Source organism: Sinocyclocheilus anshuiensis, unplaced genomic scaffold, assembly GCF_001515605.1.
Source record: "Sinocyclocheilus anshuiensis isolate Anshui unplaced genomic scaffold, SAMN03320099.WGS_v1.1 scaffold2234, whole genome shotgun sequence".
NCBI classification, from domain to species: Eukaryota; Metazoa; Chordata; class Actinopteri; order Cypriniformes; family Cyprinidae; genus Sinocyclocheilus; species Sinocyclocheilus anshuiensis.
Genome location: NW_015556018.1, coordinates 60918 through 82568, shown reverse-complemented (window position 1 = coordinate 82568; position 21651 = coordinate 60918). Strand labels below are relative to the sequence as shown.

Below are 21651 nucleotides of genomic sequence, written 5' to 3'. Positions count from 1 at the left end.
AGCTCTTCTACGTCTTGATCATATTTCAGCAGATGTCTTTATGGACTCTCTATGCGGTTAACAGGAAATCAGACGCAGATCATATTATCTCACTTCACTCTGTCGATATGTGCACTTGTTTATTAGCTCCTAAATCTAATTCTGAGGTTTAAAACCAGCTCATATGCTAAGAATTAAATTGGTCTAGCTGAAGCTATTCTAAGATCACTGTCAAAGTTCTCGCAGTCTACAAGATTTCAGTCTTCTTCTGGTTCCAGATGAAAGCTCAAGGACTGTGTTTCATTGTATTTTGTGTTGAAAATTACTTCCAGAATTTCTGTAAGGTATAAAGTAAAATTGCATTTAACAATCCATTGCTCCGGTTTCAAATCTTCAGACACATTAGTTTTATAAATGTGTGGATGTGATTCTGAATCTGTTTAAATGCTGTTAGGGTTAGGGTTAGGGTTAGGTTAAGGTATTTAAATCAATCAGGAACAAAACAAGAAATGAGCGAGTCATTGAATCATTCACGCAACCGATTCCTTCAAAAACACAGAATCAATCAGGAACAAAACAAGAAATTAGTGAGTCATTGAATCGTTCACTCAACCGATTCCTTCAAAAACATGGAATCAGTCACGAACAAAACAAGAAACTAATGAGTCATTGAATCATTCACTCAACCGATTCCTTCAAAAACATGGAATCAATCAGGAAAAAAACAAGAAATGAGCAAGTCATTGAATCATTCACTCAACCGATTCCTTCAGAAACATGGAATCAATCAGGAACAAAACAAGAAATGAGCGAGTCATTGAATCATTCACGCAACCGATTCCTTCAAAAACACAGAATCAATCAGGAACAAAACAAGAAATTAGTGAGTCATTGAATCGTTCACTCAACCGATTCCTTCAAAAACATGGAATCAGTCACGAACAAAACAAGAAACTAATGAGTCATTGAATCATTCACGCAACCGATTCCTTCAAAAAGACAGAATCAATCAGGAACAAAACAAGAAATGAGCAAGTCATTGAATCATTCACTCAACCGATTCCTTCAAAAACAGAATCAATCAGGAACAAAACAAGAAACTAATCAGTCATTGAATCATTCACTGAACCGATTCCTTCAAAAACACGGAATCAATCAGTAACAAAACAAGAAACGAATGAGTCATTGAATCATTTACTTAATCGATTCCTTCAAAACACGGAATTAATCAGGAACAAAACAAAAGATGAGTGAGTCATTGAATTTTTCAACCGATTCCTTCAAAAACATGGAATCAGTCACGAACAAAACAAGAAATGAGCGAGTCATTGAATCATTCACTCAACCGATTCCTTCAAAAACATGTAATCAATCAGGAACAAAACAAGAAATTAGCGAGTCATTGAATCATTCACGCAACCGATTCCTTCAAAAACACAGAATCAATCAGGAACAAAACAAGAAATGAGCGAGTCATTGAATCATTCACGCAACCGATTCCTTCAAAAACACAGAATCAATCAGGAACAAAACAAGAAATGAGCGAGTCATTGAATCATTCACGCAACCGATTCCTTCAAAAACACAGAATCAATCAGGAACAAAACAAGAAATTAGTGAGTCATTGAATCGTTCACTCAACCGATTCCTTCAAAAACATGGAATCAGTCACGAACAAAACAAGAAACTAATGAGTCATTGAATCATTCACTCAACCGATTCCTTCAAAAACACATTTAGGAATGGCAGAATTTGTTTGTGGTTTGTTTGGAGTAAGTTACTTAATATTAACTTTATTGAACTGCCCTTACGACAATTAACCATGGTTTTACTACAAATGAAACCAAAAAACCACGGTTACTTTAGTTTAACCATGGTATTTGTAGTAAAACTGTGGTTATACAAATGGTAATCAGTACTCCAAAACAGCATGGTTACTACACTTTTACTACAATAAAACCATGGTTAATTTTCGTAAGGGTGTTGAGTAAGGCGCACAGAGCATATTTACATATTCATAATTCATCTAAACACCGCTCTCATCAGTGTGGACGGTGTCTAGATGTTCATTAACAGTATATTGCTTCAAAGGTATTTCCAACTTTTTTTCTTCAAAGTGAAGAACACTGAAAGACACTGAATCACATTCGATCTCTTGTACGTTACGTGTACACGAGTGCGAGCACGAGCAAGTTGCTGGCTGCAGTTCACTTAACGGCCACCGGGGTCGCTAATAACAAGGGTTTATGAAATCTACATATAGCCCGATATTAACAATTATAAATCCAGTGTCTCTTATTATTAAGTGATTCGCTTGTTCTTAATGTGTCCATTTTAAAGACTTCAATTGAAAGTAGCTAAAACTGGTAGCTAAATGTCACTAGATGACATCACAATGGCAAATTCACTGATCTATATAAAGATGAATGTAGATCAGTGGGCAAGATGAGAACTTAGATAAGGTTTGTCCAAGAAGTTGCTATATTTGTCCCTAAACTTTTGAAAAAAAGTCTCAAAAGGGGCGAGGAAGTATCTAAATCTAGTGACAAAATCACTAAATTGGCAACATTTACATTGACTACAACATAATCAGTTATTAATATTTCATTGGTCCTCTCTTGTTTTTGCATGTGCTCATAATTTCTTTGTATGACAGCATGACCAAAAAGTATGACCGCATTGGCATGTTGGCATGTTTCATTGCATTATTATCACAAATAAAACAATTGATTCTAAGCAGCTGTGCAATATGCTTACAAAATCTTTAACACGGTTTTTTTTTAATTAAGGGTGAAGATGTCAAATTTCCTAGGCAGCGAGTCATTGAATCATTCACGCAACCGATTCCTTCAAAAACACAGAATCAATCAGGAACAAAACAAGAAATTAGTGAGTCATTGAATCATTCACTCAACCGATTCCTTCAAAAACATGTCAGGAACAAGGAACAAAACAAGAAATGAGCGAGTCATTGAATCATTCACGCAACCGATTCCTTCAAAAATCAATCAGGATCAGTAACAAAACAAGAAACTAATGAATCATTGAATCATTCACTCAAGCGATTCCTTCAAAAACATGGAATCAATCAGTAACAAAACAAGAAATTAGCGAGTCATTGAATCATTCACGCAACCGATTCCTTCAAAAACACAGAATCAATCAGTAACAAAACAAGAAACTAATGAGTCATTGAATCATTCACTCAACCGATTCCTTCAAAAACATGTAATCAATCAGGAACAAAACAAGAAACTAATCAGTCATTGAATCATTCACTCAACCGATTCCTTCAAAAACATGGAATCAATCAGGAACAAAACAAGAAATGAGCGAGTCATTGAATCATTCACGCAACCGATTCCCTCAAAAACACAGAATTAATCAGTAACAAAACAAGAAACTAATGAATCATTGAATCATTCACTCAACCGATTCCTTCAAAAACATGGAATCAATCAGTAACAAAACAAGAAACGAATGAGCCATTGAATCATTTACTCAATCGATTCCTTCAAAACACGGAATCAATCAGGAACAAAACAAAAGATGAGTGAGTCATTGAATCATTCAACCGATTCCTTCAAAAACACGGAAATCAATCAGGAACGAAACAAGAAATTAGCGAGTCATTGAATCATTCACGCAACCGATTCCTTCAAAAACACAGAATCAATCAGGAACAAAACAAGAAATGAGTGAGTCATTGAATCATTCACGCAACCGATTCCTTCAAAAACACAGAATCAATCAGGAACAAAACAAGAAATGAGCGAGTCATTGAATCATTCACGCAACCGATTCCTTCAAAAACACAGAATCAATCAGGAACAAAACAAGAAATGAGCAAGTCATTGAATCATTCACTCAACCGATTCCTTCAAAAACAGAATCAATCAGGAACAAAACAAGAAACTAATCAGTCATTGAATCATTCACTGAACCGATTCCTTCAAAAACACGGAATCAATCAGTAACAAAACAAGAAACAAATGAGTCATTGAATCATTTACGCAATCGATTCCTTCAAAACACGGAATCAATCAGGAACAAAACAAAAGATGAGTGAGTCATTGAATCATTCACTCAACCGATTCCTTAAAACACACCAATTTATTCAAGAACAAAACAAGAGATAAGTCAAGTCAAGTCAAGTCTGCTTTATTGTCAATTCTTCTACATGGTGACAGTCTCTGAGTACTCCTGGAGGTCTGTGGTGTTATTGTATGTGGCAGCCTGCTTAAACATATTCCAGTCAGTGGTGTTAAAACAGTCTTGAAGAGCCTTTGACGACCCTTCCGGCCACACTTGTATCTGTAGTCATTGAATCAATCAAGTCATTGAATCAATTCACAACGTTGATTCGTTCAGGAAACAACATGCTACTGTGTGTTTCTCAGTAACTCGCAGATGTTAATTCTCATGCTGCTTTGTTTGGGATGGCTATATTATCGCTGACGGATCAAACTGGGAATATTGTGTCTGAAATGTAAGTTCCTCCACATGAACATCTTGTTTATTGAACAGCTGCAAGATTAGGAGTGTGATATTGCTTAAATCTCTGTCTCTTCTCTTGTGGTTTCACTGTTATTCAGTTCCCTCTCTCTGTGTCAATACATACATCTGTTTTCTCAAACATTATGCTCTAATTAAGATCTGCGGTATATCGAATTGAACCTCGTAGACTTTCCTATGGAATCTTTGCCATTTAGGAAATCAATACAGCAGCACGAAAGGCCGCAGAGACCAGACTTTCCTTCACTTTCCTCTTGCTTTGTGAGCATCAACTTTTGTCTGTTGTCTCAGAAGAATCTAATAGTCCTCAGGAGAAACAATGAGTCAATAATTGTCATTTATTAAGAGTATGGAGGTGTAAATGGATGAGGATAGCAACTCAGATCATTTGATGAGAATTGTTTGAGTTCATAGAGATTTTAGATGGTGTCAGTTCTTCTCCATTTAGTCTCTTTGCTGTCTGAGAGAAACCAAGTTGAGTTATTAAAGTGAAGATAACTTTATGATGTTTCTCCTGTGGCTGCGATGATCTTCTCTTCAGATCTAAGCGCATCTGAAGTTCTCTGTTATTTTTGCAGGTCTTGAAGCGTTTCGGTGTATTTTTATGAATTCTCCGATATCCCCCCAACAGAAAGCCTCCAGACCGTTATACTTCATGAGTAATAAATAATCTCTTTAGCCATGACTGAGCCAAGATAAAAATGAATTGCTTTCATCCGGTTACCCGTCATGCCATGAGACCCTGGGCGTCCCTGACACGAATGATCTCACCGTTTCTTAACTTCACCTGTAGGCTGTGGTAATTACAGCCCTCCGGCTCTGTTTCCCCCAGTTTTCATGCAGAGGAGTCACGCTGAACCAAATCTGTACTCCGGATAAAACTGTGATCCTACCAATGAAATGAGCTCACGTAACGGTTAGGGATGTAATTGCTGTTCATAAGCGCAGTGCTGCTTTGTTTACAGCGGTAACCAAGGAAACACTGTATCATTGCTCTTCACAAGTGCAGCGCTGCTTTGTTTACAGCGGTAACCGCGGAAACACTGTATCATTGCTGTTCACAAGCGCAGCGCTGCTTTGTTTACAGTGGTAACCACGGAAACACTGTATCATTGCTGTTCATAAGCGCAGCGCTGCTTTGTTTACAGCGGTAACCAAGGAAACACTGTATCATTGCTCTTCACAAGTGCAGCGCTGCTTTGTTTACAGCGGTAACCAAGGAAACACTGTATCATTGCTCTTCACAAGTGCAGCGCTGCTTTGTTTACAGCGGTAACCAAGGAAACACTGTATCATTGCTCTTCACAAGTGCAGCGCTGCTTTGTTTACAGCGGTAACCAAGGAAACACTGTATCATTGCTCTTCACAAGTGCAGCGTGTTGCATGTATGCAGCATCTTTGTTCGGTTCATGATTAAAATGCAGTGGTAGCCTCTAATTTTAAATGGAAAGAGCACAGACAAAGCCTTAGTTTGTTTATATGAAGAGATTTATTTTATTTGTGTTACTTATTTAAAATTTTAATTTAGTTTAGTTATTTACATTTACATTATATTTAAGTTTTGTTATTTAGCAGACGCTTTTATCCAAAGCGACTAACAAACGAGGACAATAGAAGCAATCAAAACCAACAAAAGAGCAATAATTTACAAGTGCTATATTAGTATATTATTATAGTGTTATATTTCAATTTCACAAATAAACGTACAGTATTTTGTCCAAGCGATAATAAAAGGACACATTTAATTTATAATTTGTCTTAAATCTCATTTTGTAAAAAAAAAATTGTGAATCAAATTGTGAAATCAAAATCATGAATCGAATCGAATCGTGAGTTGAGTGAATCGTTACATCCCTAGTAACGATACAACACTGCCATTTACAGCTGAACTCACAATGTCTTTCAATTCCAATTCAGTTTGAAGTTAATTTGAATTGAGGAGGCAAGCAGGATGCAGATTTGAAATTCAAAATTCAGGAAGTAGAATTTAAAAAAAAATGAGTTCTACACTAAAAAAAAATCTGTAAAATTTACGGTAAAAAAATGGCAGCTGTGGTTGCCAGAATTTTACCGTAAAAAATACGTTAGCAGCATTTTAGGTTTTACGGTTTTAACTTAAATTTACAATTAAATACCATAATTTCATTAACTGATATAATGTTAATATACCAATCCACTGAAGTACTGAAATCTGTTTTGTACCTTTGTAATACACTGATAACCACCAAATGCAGGAGGTGATGAGAAAGTCACATGATGAACCAAAGCCCATCACAAGCAGCTTTTAAATATTAACATATATAGAAGGTGCACAGTGTCATTCACACAAACACTAAACACCATCATGGTAACAAACATGAAACTGAAATAATGCAATAAACATTAATATTATAAATATTATAATACACAAAAGGGGAAAACATGCTGTGTCTTGTTGAAAGATGGTTAGGAGAACTGTGTGATGAGTTTTGAAAAAGTAACTTAAGTATTGAGAAATGTGTTCTATAGCGATTGTAAAAAAAAAACCTGTAAATTGATCAAAAGTGACAGTAAAGATAGTTATAATGTTACAAAAATGTTCCTATTTCAAATAAATGCTGTTCTTTTGAACTTTCTATTCATCTGTGAATCCTGAAAAATAAAATGTATCACAGTTTCCACAAAAATATTGTGCAGCACGACTGTTTTCAATACTGCTAATAACCAGAAGTGTGTGTGTGTGTGTGAGAGAGAGAGTCTGTGGTCAAGAGAAAGAGACCTTTTGCCAAATGGCATCTGTATGCAGAGAAAAGTGTACAGCTGTAACACATCATTTCGGAAACAGTGAAGGAACATAGTGTGTGTGTACTGAGCTCTTGACCTGTCTGTCTGTTGAGAATGGAAGATAAGTATACTGCTTACTGCCTATAAGTACTGTTTACTACATACTACTTTTTGAAATTAGTATGTGAAGTAGTATTTATTAATACTACTTTCTTTATAAACAGTGAGTAATATCGTCTACCGCTCAAATGTTTGGTGTCAGTAAAAGGTTTTTCTTTTTAAGAAATTAATATTTTAGGTTTGCAAGGATGCATTCAGTTGTTCAAAAGTGACAGTAAATACATTTATAATGTTGCAAATGTTTTCTCTGTGTGTGTGTGTTTGTGTGGTGACAGAGGATCAATGCATCAGCGTCTGAGATAGAAACAAATTGATTGCATGAAATAAAACTCCAATTAGCGGCAGGAAGCGGTGAGATTCCGTGTGAAGCGCGAGCGGGCGGCGCTCGAGTTCCCATCAGTCCCGTGAGACGGTCAGTGCGTGCGCAGACGCCGCCGGACACTAACAGCGTTACAGCAGCCATCTGAAGACGCTGCGCGGTGCGGATCATCGATCGCGCGTCTGTAAGCGATGAAGAGTCGTCTTAATTGCGGCTGGTTGATCCGACACCTCATTTCCAGCTCCGCTGCCTCTTCCACCCCCTCATAAAGACTTTCTTAAGATGCTTTTTGCTCATAGTGTCTCAAATGAAGTTAGCGATTATTAATGGCCTCTCCTTCTGCTCTCGCTGCACCAATAAAGCCATTTCCCTCCACCGCTCGCGATCTCAAGCCACCATAATCACATTTTCTTTATATTAGATTCCCCGAGACATACATATCTATACACAGTTCGTCCTGCTGGATTACTCCACCGACGGGTTATTATTCCTCCTCTGTGCAGAGATGGTGCATAAAGAAGAAGGAACGCGTGAGCGTGTTATACTGTACATCAGGAGAAATGCTGTATTTGTAATCGACAGCAGCTTTCCATTTGATATTGCTGTGTACAGACTTGTAAAAGTATCACTGCCAGATTGAAATGCTGCTGACAGCCTCCTTCAGCTCGTCTGCTGCGTTTTATCTGTGCTTTCAGGACTGTTTTGTGTTTTGTCTTCTTCAAGGATGAAATTCAGCTTTTTTTAATATCATGCATAATTGGGTGAAGCTCACAAAGGCAGGTCCAGGTCACATTTCTGCACAAAATCAAAAAAAAAAAAAAAAAGAAGAAATAATATCTTGCAGAAAGAGAATGAAGCCTGTTTTGCACGATTAAGATTTTTTTGCAAAATAATGTCACTTTTTTTTTTACACACATTCTCACTTATTTTTTACATTTGTTTCTATTATCAATGCTGATTTTCATTACTGTAATTAATTATTTTTTATAACAACAATTGGGTGAATCTCACAACAGTATATCAAACATTTCTGCCCAATATCTAAATAAAAATAATATTTTGCAGACAGAGTATAAAGCCTGTTTTTTCATGATTAAGGTTTTTTGTTTTTTTGTTTTTGCAAAAAAAAAAAAGTCAAATTTTTCAGCCAAATTCTTATTACTCTAAATTGTTTACATTTATTTTTTTTTTAATCAATGCTGATTCTCAGTACTGTTATAATTAGTTTTTTTCAATAATTGGGTGCATCTCACAATAGCATGTCCAAGTTACACAAATATTATTTTGCAGAAAGACAATGAAACACATTTTTGCATGATTCTGATTTTTTGCAAAATAATGCCCATTTTTTCAGACAAATTCTCATTACTCTAATAATGTGTCTGTTTGTTTTTTGTTTTTGTTTTTTTTACATTTGGGTTTAAAAGCAGTACAACAGTCCATACCATGAGGTATAAATACTTAAGAATTTAAACACTATTTATTTTTCGCATTAGAAATCTGGAGGGGATAAATATGTTTAATTATCATGAAAATAATGTAGGAAAAATCTTAATGGTTCTAAAACAGGCCTCTGTATTTTGCATAAAGAAAATCTTCTGTTTGTTAACAATAATTAACTAGAACATGAAAACATACTTCTAAAGCATTTATTAATCTCAGTTAATGTTAATTTCAACATAACACATAATTAAAATTAAAAGTTGTATCTGTTAATATTATTTAATAGACCTGAGCTGACATGAACAAACAATGAACAGTTGTATGTTTATTACATAACATCAACAAAGATTAATAAATACTTTAACAAATGCATTGCTAGTTGTTATGCATTAACTAATAGGACCTTACTGTAAAGTGTAAAATCTCCAAAAATAACAATTACAGCCCTTATAAGAGTTTCATATCATACTTAATAACCTTTATTTATGTTAAAAATGTGTTAAAGTAATAACTCACCCAAAAAAACTCACAGATTCACCACAAACCCACAAAATAAAAGTCCGGTTTAACTTGAAGAAATTATGACAGAACTATATATTATTATTGTACACCAAAATGTACTTCTCAGAGAAGAAACCAAGAGATTTTTCATCCATGTTTTAATTTAAACAGTTCTGTTGTGCAGCATCTTATCTGACAAAAAAATAAAAAGGCATTGTTTTGTTGTAAATTAATTGCAATATTTTTTTATTACATATTAAAAGATTGATTATATTGTTAAAATTGTATCAATTCACATAATTAGATGCATGATTAAATTATTATTTAATCATTAAACTCAGAATGCAGAAAAAATCAAATGGAAAAAACTGAATTTAGGGAAAAATAAATCTGATTTTATGGGGCCTTAAATTAATAAGTATCGTACTCTGTCGAGTTTAATCATGAACGTTCATTCATGTGGAAAGCATTTCCTTTCACATTAATGCTAAATGAATATTGTGATAAATATCGATATCGTGTGATATGGGAAAAAATATTGTGATCATATTTTTGGAAACATCATTTATTATAATAGCAGTCATCATGTGACTCACACTGTAAAAAAATCTGTAAAAATAGAGCACGATAAACTGTATTAATACAAAGCAATGTTCCGTATTTATGTTTTACAGGTGTTTGTACTGTATTTTGAATTTTGCACTTCATTGCATTGTATTTTATTTTATATTTTCCGGGTTTTTTTTAGTTTTTTAAGTAGTGCACGCATTGCATTTCAGCTCTTTTGAAGTCATTTGAAGCTTTACGTGAGAAATTGATACACAGTTTGTTGTTGATTTGCTGAAAATCTTCAAATCTCTTTTGTGCACACATAAAGCTTTTAAAGATCAAATGAAAGGAATTTCTATAGAAATGTTCATTAAGGTTCATCTCATGCATGTTTTGGACCACTAGCCAAATGTGAATGCACAAACATAGATTTATGATATAACTCTATGTTTTGAGCTTATAGTATAGAGTATGTGTTGTATGGAATTGTTACTTTTATGCTGCTTTTTGGAAGAAAACAAGTCACTGAACTTTCTGATGCATCTTCTTCTGCGTTACTTAAAGTAAAAAATAAAGTCATAATTGTTTTGTAATCATTTGAAAGTTAGTAAATGATGAGAGTTTTTATATTATGAATATTGTTGGCTCTTTGAGGAATTGCTTTTGTTCCTCTTTAGTAAGTCGCTTTGGATGAAATTGCCTGCTAAATGCGTAAATGTAATCTAAATTAAAGAATGTTCATTATACAAGAAAAACACATGCATAGACCAAAATAGACTATATTTCTACACTAAAACAAGAACATTAATGTTAATAGAGTTATAAAATTGCTACCAGATATGTATGCCATCAATCATGGAGAAAAACAAAATTAAATCTGTTAATTTAATTTTCCGAATGTTTTATAAAATTGTGCTGGTTTAAGTTCTCTTAGAAAATCATATTACTCTGCAAACACCCTCAAAGAAATTTCCAACAGAGTCAATCCTGAATCCATTTCAGAGTTTTTATCTAAAGCCAACTTTAAAAACATGTTACAGATTTTTAAATTGCTCATTTATATTGTTTTCGCCATGAAAAATAGCCAAGGAAGCTGACATGATGTTAAAATACCAACCCTTTCCCCCTTTTTAACAGCAACTCCATAAGGATCTGGAATATTATAACTCTTAAAGGAACGACTTTGCAGTGTTTTTGCGTCAGTCAACGGCTGTTTGACTGTATGTACAGTGTGAATGTAGAAATTATGGTATATGAGCTTAAAACAAGTGCTTCCAGAGATTTACACTATACCATTCAAAAGTTTGGAGTCAGTAAGATTTTTTTACGTTTTTGAATGAAGTCTCTTCTGCTCAGCAAGGCTGCATTTATTTGATAAAAAATATTGTAAAAATTGTGAAATATTATTGCAATTTAAAACAGCTGTTTTCTGTGTGAATATCTGTTAAACTGTCATTTATTGTAATTTATGGAAGCGTGTTTCTGCCGCGGAATACAAAAATATAAAAGGTAGTTATGACTTTTCAACTTTTTGAAATTCTGACTTTTTTTTGTTTTCAATTCTGCAAGATACAAACTCAGAATTGCAAGATATAAACTCACAATTGCGAGAAAAAAGTCACAATTGCAAAATATCAATTCAGAATTGCGATATAAAAAAGTCAGAATTGCGAGATAACGCAGAATTGCGAGAAAAAAGTCAGAATTGTGAGATAATGCAGAATTGCAAGAAAAAATTAGAATTGCGAGAAAAAAGAATTGCGAGAAAAAAGTCAGAATTGCGAGATAATGCAGAATTGCAAGAAAAAGTCAGAATTCCGAGAAAAAAGTCAGAATTGCGAGATAATGCAGAATTGCGAGAAAAAATTCAGAATTGCGAGATAATGCAGAATTGCGAGAGAAAAGTCAGAATTGCAAGAAAAAAGTCAGAATTGTGAAATAAAGCAGAATTGCAAGATAATGCAGAATTGCAAGAAAAAGGTCATAATTGCGAGAAAAAAGTCAGAATTGTGAGATAATGCAGAATTGCGAGAAAAAAGTCAGAATTGCGAGATAATGCAGAATTGTGAGAAAAAAGTCAGAATTGCAAGAAAAAAGTCAGAATTGCGAGATAATGCAGAATTGCGAGAAAAAAGTCAGAATTGCAAGAAAAAAGTCAGAATTGTGAAATAAAGCAGAATTGCAAGAAAAAGTCAGAATTGCGAGAAAAAACTCAGAATTGCGAGAAAAAACTCAGAATTGCAAGAAAAAGGTCAGAATTGCGAGAAAAAGGTCAGAATTGTGAGATAAAGCAGAATTGCAAGGAAAAGTCAGAATTGCGAGAAAAAAGTCAGAATTGCGAGATAATGCAGAATTGCGAGAAAAAAGTCATAATTGCGAGAAAAAAGTCATAATTGTGAGATGGAGCAGAAATGCGAGAAAAAAATGCAGAATTGCGAGATAATGCAGAATTGCGAGAAAAAAGTCATAATTGCGAGAAAAAAGTCATAATTGTGAGATGGAGCAGAAATGCGAGAAAAAAATGCAGAATTGCGAGATAATGCAGAATTGCGAGAAAAAAGTCATAATTGCGAGAAAAAAGTCATAATTGTGAGATAGAGCAGAAATGCGAGAAAAAAATGCAGAATTGCGAGATAATGCAGAATTGCAAGAAAAAGGTCATAATTGCGAGAAAAAAGTCAGAATTGTGAGATAATGCAGAATTGCGAGAAAAAAGTCAGAATTGCGAGAAAAAAGTCAGAATTGTGAAATAAAGCAGAATTGCAAGAAAAAGTCAGAATTGCGAGAAAAAACTCAGAATTGCGAGAAAAAACTCAGAATTGCGAGAAAAAACTCAGAATTGCAAGAAAAAGGTCAGAATTGCGAGAAAAAGGTCAGAATTGTGAGATAAAGCAGAATTGCAAGGAAAAGTCAGAATTGCGAGAAAAAAGTCAGAATTGCGAGATAATGCAGAATTGCGAGAAAAAAGTCATAATTGCGAGAAAAAAGTCATAATTGTGAGATGAAGCAGAATTGCGAGAAAAAATTCAGAATTGCGAGAAAAAAAGTCAGAATTGTGAGATGAAGCAGAATTGCGAGAAAAAAGTCAGAATTGCGAGATAATGCAGAATTGCGTGAAAAAAGTCAGAATTGCGAGAAAAAAGTCAGAATTGTGAAATAAAGCAGAATTGCAAGAAAAGGTCAGAATTGCGAGAAAAAAGTCAGAATTGCAAGAAAATGCAGAATTGCAAGAAAAAGGTCAGAATTGTGAGATAAAGCAGAATTGCAAGAAAAAGTCATCAAACTCAGAATTGTAAGATATAAACTCGCAATTCAGAGAAGAAAAGTCTGTAGTGTGAGATGTAACCTTGCAATTGCAAGAAAAAGACAAAATTGTGAGATATAAACTCAAAATCACAAGAAAAAAGTCAGAATCGCAAAATTATGAAATTAGAACTGTGGGGAAAAAAGTCAGAATTCCGAGATATGAACTCAGAATTGCAAGAAAAACTCAGAATTGCGAGATAAAAACTCAGAATTGCAAAAAAAAGTCAGAATTGCAAGATAACGCAGAATTGCGAGAAAAAATTCAGAATTGCGAGATAACGCAGAATTGCGAGAAAAAAGTCAGAATTGTGAGAAAAAGTCAAAATTGCGAGAAAAAAGTCAGAATTGCGAGAAAAAGCAGAATTGCGAGAAAAACTCAGACTTGCGAGAAAAAGTCAAAATTGCAAGATATAAACTCAGAATTGCGAGAAAAAAGTCAGAATTGCAAGAAAAAAGTCAGAATTACGAGATAATGAACCCATAATTCTAGGAATACAAAAATACAAGGAGTACAAGAGTGTGTGTGTGTGTGTGTGTGTGTGTGTGTGTGTGTGTGCTTGCACACACATGTAGGTTTTCTTGACATTCTTTATTGTTTTCCAGTATGTGCCGGTGTGTCTGATGATGAGAACAGAATAACGTCAGATACTGTAAGCACCAGAAGCCTCTCTGTTTCCAGTCAATCCGTCTTTATTAATATTCTCACACTCACTGGATTAAAGACGGAGCAGAAGTGACATGAGCACTGATCTGCAGCTCACATCACTGTGTAAATAGAGCAGCGACAACAACATGAAATGAACTGTAAAAATAGAAATGTCCCGGAGAGATGGGCGAGAGACAGCGTATGAATTATGAACGTCGCTCTAGAATAATCGGCTCTTTGTAGAATGTTCTAGATGTGGCGTGTTATTGATCCTGATTTACTCTGACTGAAGCAGTAAATGTGCTTTTCTTGAGTCATTGATAATCATTTCTTCACTCTAATAGTACATGTGCAAAATCCAATTGTGTTTTCAGTGTTTAATTATTCAGTGTTTCTGTCTTCAGCAATTAATACCGAATCCATCAGGACTGAACACATCACAGAATCAATGCACTGCTGATTTATTATTGATTCATGTTTTTTTTTTCTTCATAAGATTACATTATGGTATATAATATATTGTGTAGGTAATTTTGAGAAATATTTAAAATGAATAATAATAATGAAATGTTGTTATAGAGTTTAAATATAATTAAACATATTTATCATTATTGTTTTATTTTAAAGTATTATATTTATATATTTAAATGCCTATTTATTTAACTAAAAATCTAATAAAGCTAAACTAGTTTTACAGTCATCATCTTTATCATTTTTTTCAGTCAAATTTGTTTGTTTGTTATTTTTATATTTAATTATTATATTAGAATTTTGAATGTTTAAATATAATTAAATACTTCTTAAATTATTTATTATTTTTTGAAGTCTTATTTCTTATTTCAGTCAAATCTTTGTTTGTTATTTTTAAAGAATTTTCTTTTATATTTAATTATTATATTTAAATTTTAAAATGTAATTAAATATTTTTATAGATGTTTTATGTTAAGTATTATAATTAGATATTTAAATGTATTTTAACTAAAATTAAAATCAAGCTTAATTAGTCTTACAATCTTGTTTTAAAGTCAAATGTTTGTGTTTGTTATTTTTTAAATGCTTTTTAAAAAATATTTAATTATAGTATTTAAATATAGAAATGTTTTAATATAATTAAACATTTTATAATCTGCTTTTTTTATATTTAATTATTATATGCATGTATTTAAATGTTTAGTTTAATTAAATTATTGCTTATTAATACTGCTTATTAATAGTTAGTAAGATAATTGTTAAGTTTAGGTATGAGGTAGGATTAATGGATGTAAAATATGCTCGTCTAGAATAATATGTGCTTTATAAGTACTAATAAACTACTACTAATATTAGTAATATGCATGCTAATAAGCAACTAGTTAATAGTGAGAATAGGTCCTTAAAATAAAGTGTTACCATATGTGTCCCTGCAGCACAAAAGCAGTCTTAAGTCGCTGGGGTATATTTGTAGCAATAGCCAACAATACATTGTATGGGTCAAAATTATACATTTCTCTTTTATGCCAAAAATCATTAGGATATTAAGTAAAGATCATGTTCCATGAAGATATTTTGTAAATTTCCTACCGTAAATATATCAAAACTTAATTTTTGATTAGTAATATGCATTGCTAAGAACTTCATTTGAACAACTTTAAAGATGATTTTCTCAATATTTTTTTGCTCCCTCAGATTCCAGATTTTCAAATAGTTGTATCTCGGCCACATATTGTCCTATCCTAACAAACCATACATCAATGGAAAGCTTATTTATTCCGCTTTCAGATGATGTATAAATCTCAATTTCAAAAAATTGACCCTTATGACTGGTTTTGTGGTCCACGGTCACATTTGTGCTTTATAAGTACTAATAAACTAGTACTAATACTAGTAATATGCATGCTTAGGGTTGCAAAAAGGTGGAAACTTTCCAGGATTTTTTGGAATATTCCAGGGATTTTTGGAAAGTTTCCGGAAATTTTCCACCCCTCTGCAACCCTATGCATGCTAATAAGCAACTAGTTAATAGTGAGAATAGGTCCTTAATATAAAGTGTTACCAAATGTTTCTTATTTAACTAAATATTGAATGATGCTGAATTAGTCCAAATGGCAGTCCAAATTAAGTCAAATGTTTGTGTTTGTTATTTTTTTTTAATTCTGATGTCTCCGTGTGTGTGTGTGTGTGTGTGTGTGTGTGTGTGTGAGCTAGTAACTCATGGTATCATGAGTGTATTGTAAAGATCCACAAGAATATCCTTGTTTTATTACAGTAGTTGATATACTTTGTATGTGTCTGTGTCTGTGTCTGTGTCTGTGTCTGTGTCTGTGTCTGTGTCTGTGTCTGTGTCTGTGTCTGTGTCTGTGTCTGTGTCTGTGTCTGTGTCTGTGTCTGTGTCTGTGTCTGTGTCTGTGTCTGTGTCTGTGTCTGTGTCTGTGTCTGTGTCTGTGTCTGTGTCTGTGTGTTTGTGTCTGTGTCTGTGTCTGTGTGTGTCTGTGTGTCTGTGTGTCTTTGTGCGTGCGTGTGTGTCCGCAGGTGCACGGCTTGGAGAAACAGGTGGGCAAATCTCTGGATTACCTGGAGCATGGACCATCCAGCACAGTCTTCAAGAGCCTCCCATACGGCGTTCCCGCTCCATCAGGTGGCGTCAAACCTCCACACCAGACCTCCAGGATATTCTCCACGCTGGACCACACGCCCTCGAAGCCCAAACCACCCACCTTCAGCTTCCAGAACCCCTACGAATGGGTGCGAAACCAGTCGCAGCTCCTGGACCAAACGGGCTACCGTCCCAAACGCAAGCCCTCCCTCAAAACCTCCAAGACTAAAAAGATCTTCGGCTGGGGCGACTTCTACTTCAACGTCAAGACGCTCAAGTTCACCCTTCTGGTGACGGGGAAGATCGTGGACCACATCAACGGGACGTTTACAGTCTACTTCCGGCACAACTCCTCCAGTCTCGGGAACGTTTCGGTGAGCATCGTTCCTCCGTCCAAAATCGTTGAATTCGAGGTTCTCCAGAACCCTCTTCACTCTGAGATCCAGTTCCACCAGCCGCACCAATCCACCATCGACCCCAAAGACGTCAAAACCTTCAACTGTCGCGTCGAGTACGAGAAGACGGATCGCTCCAAGAAGCCCAAACCCTGCCTTTACGATCCGTCCCAGACCTGCTTCACTGAAAACACCCAGTCGCACTCATCCTGGCTCTGCGCCAAACCCTTCAAAGTCATCTGCATCTTCATCTCCTTCTTCAGCATCGACTACAAGCTAGTGCAGAAGGTCTGTCCGGACTACAACTTTCAGAGCGAATATCCGTATTTGGGATGAAGCGGATGACAATGTGCTGACATTTTTTTGTATATAGAAAGAACCACCCTAATCCGTTCAGCTCTTAATATTGATTGCTTTGTCCGTTTTCGTCCGTTGACTGTTAGACCAACTTGGAACGTGTTGTTTTTTCTACTGATCCTGCTTATGTCTTTCAGAATGGATCTGATGGTTCTGATGCTGAGACGAAAACCAGCTCGAGGTTTCTTCAGATAGCTACACTGATAGCTTATGACAAACCTGTTAATGGCAGGGTTTCACAAACTCGACTGGTAGTTACCATGCCATCGGACTCCACTAGCTTTGGATGATGATGAAAATATAGTCTATTTATAAAACGGAGAGTTCCGGTCCTTGATTCTGATTGGCTGAGCCACGGTCAAATCTCTTGTAAGTTACTCTACAAACACACACCTTTGTTTACGTTTGTGTGTTGCTCGGCAACCACTTTGTTGCAACCACAACTGTTTCTGAGGAGCTACATTGTTTGGTGGAAGAATACTGTTTTTATTAATATCATTACACTTTATTTGCTCTGTTTTATTTTGTGAAACCTTACTACGTGTATGGAATAACCGTTTTATACCCCCATGAAGCCATGGTTTACAGTGAATTTATAACAGCTAAGGGGGTTTTACGCACGACGCGAACAATGCCGCTATCTGTTATAAATTCACTGTAAACCATGGCTTCATGGGGGTTATTGCTTTAATAACAGACGGATGGAAAATATTGATTTTTGATGTCATTATTTTCTTTACTATACAAGGACGTGCAACGATGAATCAACCAGGAACATGAATTTGTTTTGATTTCAAGATATGATGATGAACAAAACCGGAGGATAAATTTCATGAAGCAAAACCTTTAAGTTTGAGTTTTCCCTTAAACTACACTCTTAAAAATAAAGGTTCCAAAGGTTGTGCAATAGAGAAACCATTTTTGCTTCCTCAAAGAAGCTTTCAGTGAACAAATTTTAAATTCTGGCTGTGAAGAACATATTAATGATCTAAAGAAGCTTTTTACGCTGTAAAGAACCTGTAGTGCTTCCGTGGATGTTAAAGGTTCTTCATGGAGCCATCAATGCGAATGAAGATCCTTTATTTTAAAGAGTGTACATTCATAATCAGCAGAAGCTGCACAGCTTTCATGGTAGTCATTTTAGACGGAAAACCAGGTTTAATGGTCAAAACATTGAGCAAAGACCTGCAGGAACTCTGAGAGAGAATAATAAACAGATCCATTTAACAGAATGTTATTCACCCCTGTATGAAGTACCTTTATATATATGATGAAATCAAAGACATAGCTTATCTATTTACTCTGAAATAAAGCTTGAAGAGACACAAAGACAGATATATGGGTGCATCTTTCTTTATTTTTGGACACCGATCACTCTGTGAATCAGAGATATACAGATAGTTCTGTGAATAAAGCATTGCTCGATGATGTGTAGAGTATACATGGTGGGGGGAGTGTGTGTAAATAATGTATCACAAATAAATAATTAAATCTAACCTGCCTGACCCGCTGTTATTATCCAATGATTGACGATGCTGCTTTAAGAAAGAAGACTCAAGACTGCAACGAAGCTCCTTACATTCACTTCACATGATACTGACACTGTACTTATTATGTAAATCCATAAATTGTTGTGCATTTTGTTTACATGATGAGTTTGTTTTCTTGATCACTGGAGTTAAACAAACAAAAAATGCCTTATTTACCAGCACTTCTAAATATGATATGATCAATAACTCTTAGGTTTTTCCGTTACTTTATATCTCATCAAATTAATTTAATTTTTTAAGTTATATGAGATTCGACCTGAGTCAGTTTAATATTAAAGCTGAAATGAATTGAATATACCTGAAATTCAAGCCAGCAACTGAACTTATGCGTTTAATATGTGGAATATGTGGAAATTTTTGACAGTGTAATTGCTGATTGTTAATTATTGGATGTGTTTTTGTGCTGTGTATTATATTCTAATCAATGCAGATTCTTCCGGTTAGATTATTTTGGTATAAAATAATTCCAGTAGTAAAACTAAAGATGAATAGTGTTCGTTGGGATAATTAGGATCTCTCCTTATAATGTTAAACTTATCGTACTTGTGTAGAATGATATTACTATGAATGCATACAGTGTGTAAATAAATGCAATTACACTGGAAACAATAACTTAGGATTTACTTTCAAATTCTAATTATTTTCTCACTGAAATTGCTAAATTTCACAAATAGGAACTGACAAATAACACCTAATTAAATGTGCAATTTTGAAGTACAAAAACTGAAATTTTATTTTCCTGAAAAGCAGTTTTATTTACAACTTCATTTTTTTTTAATGCCACCATAAATGATGATGAAATGCATTACTGTAATTCCCAAAAGGCAACATTAGTCTCTTCAGTTTACTGTAGAATTCTTTCTTAATTGTTGAGGTGACATTTCAGTCAGTGTCAGCAGCAAATATTGTATAATTATTAGATCATAAACTCTAGGTTTGGTGAACTAAAATCATAATGTTGAATAAACAAAAGAAGATGGAGATGTTGTGTGTAAACTGACTCTGCTCTGTAAGTTATATAAAATACAGATGTATTAGAAATGGGTTGAAATGTTGAATACAGCAATCTGAGGAGCACTTCAGTGCATATAGGCAACTAAAACCAAAACTAAAACTTTAAAATAATTTTAATTACGTGATATAAAATCAACATTGACTGAAATAAAATTATATATATATACTGTACATACATATGTATATTGCAACTTGCTTTTTTCATTTTTTTCAGCTAGTTGACAAGGCAAAATTTCTCATTTTTTTTATTTAGTTTAACTTGATGTACTAAAATAACTAAAACTGATATAAAATTAATAAAAACTATATAGACATATTTTAAAAAAAAAACTCTAAAAGTGACAAAAACACAAACTTACTAAAATTAAATCCAAACTGAAAATAAAAATAAAATAAAAACGAATTCAGAATATAAAAAAAAATTTAAAAAAAAAACTCAAATAGTATCTAAAGACACTGATATAACTGCTTCAGTGTGTCCGCCTCACGAAACACCAGGAAAAGAAAAGAAAATAAATCCTAAAATAATGCAATCAACTCTAAATAGCATTAAATGACAGATAAAATTAGATGTAAACCACTTCAGTTCCCATGTTGTGCGTTAGTCATGACGTCAGTTTGTAGGCCAGCGACTGCGCAGCTGCAGCGTCTCTGACAGGACTACATTTCCCATGAGCGCTCGCGCTTACCGTCAATCCGCCGCTGTCATTTAGGCGACGGACGAAAAGCGTGCGAATGCAAAAACCTGCTGGAACCGGAGAAGTTGAGTCGCTTCACGATGTTAACACTGACACTGAGACAACTGATCAGGGTGAGTTTAAACACACACAACCGCATTATAGCGCACGGTAACGCGAAAGCGAATGAATCGCACCAATACAGCGATAATATGCATCAGCGTGCATGCACAACAGAGCACGCATTCGAAGCGATTTAAAAAGAAAATGCATTGACATTTAAAAGTGTCTATGTGACGTGATTTAATAGTCCAGCAGAAGTTCACAATCTGCAACTTTTCAGTTGCATGACCATCTTTGTCAGTTTTGAATGTATGCATATAAGTTACTGAACTCTTGAGATGTCAGGCAGTGCTTGGTAAGGATGTAAACAGCAGATCTGTGTTAACTAGTCTGGTCATACTGGTTAGATGATGCAACCACTCGAGTTTCAGCATGATTCCACTCACATGCATTCGAACACATTTGCATGCAATGCTTTATTTACACACTTTCAGGCTTAAATCGGTGTCTTTACATCTGAAGACTATGAAAGCCCTCACAATTCAAACTTTTTTTTTTCAATTCAATTTCAATGTTTTACTTAGTTTCAGAATTGTGAGAAAAGAATCGAGAGATTAAAAATTCGCAGTTAGCTTTTTATGTTTTATTCCAAGATGCAAGAAAAAAAACATAATTGCAAGATGTAAACTCTTAATTCTGAGAAGAAAAATAAGTCAGAATTGTGAAATCAAAGTCTTTTGCGTCTGAATGCGTTCATCTTTTCTGCCGAGTTTGTAAGTGCAGCGTACTGCTACAGAGATCAGATGTGTTTCAGTGCAATATTTCCTAACGAACCCAATAACACTGACTCTTACAATCAGCTCATACACTGTAAAAAAAAAA

General features: G+C 34.5%; 1 protein-coding gene across 1 annotated transcript in view; it reads left to right on the top strand.

Annotated features, from left to right (window-relative positions):
- nxph4 (neurexophilin 4) overlaps positions 1–17734 on the top strand; it is a 55016-nt gene extending 37282 nt beyond the window's left edge. The window contains exon 2 of the mRNA XM_016470669.1: positions 16650–17734. Coding sequence (XP_016326155.1) covers positions 16650–17444 — 795 coding nt within the window. The 3' untranslated portion in view covers positions 17445–17734. The remainder of the gene's footprint in view (positions 1–16649) is intronic.
- Positions 17735–21651: the final 3917 nt, after the last annotated feature.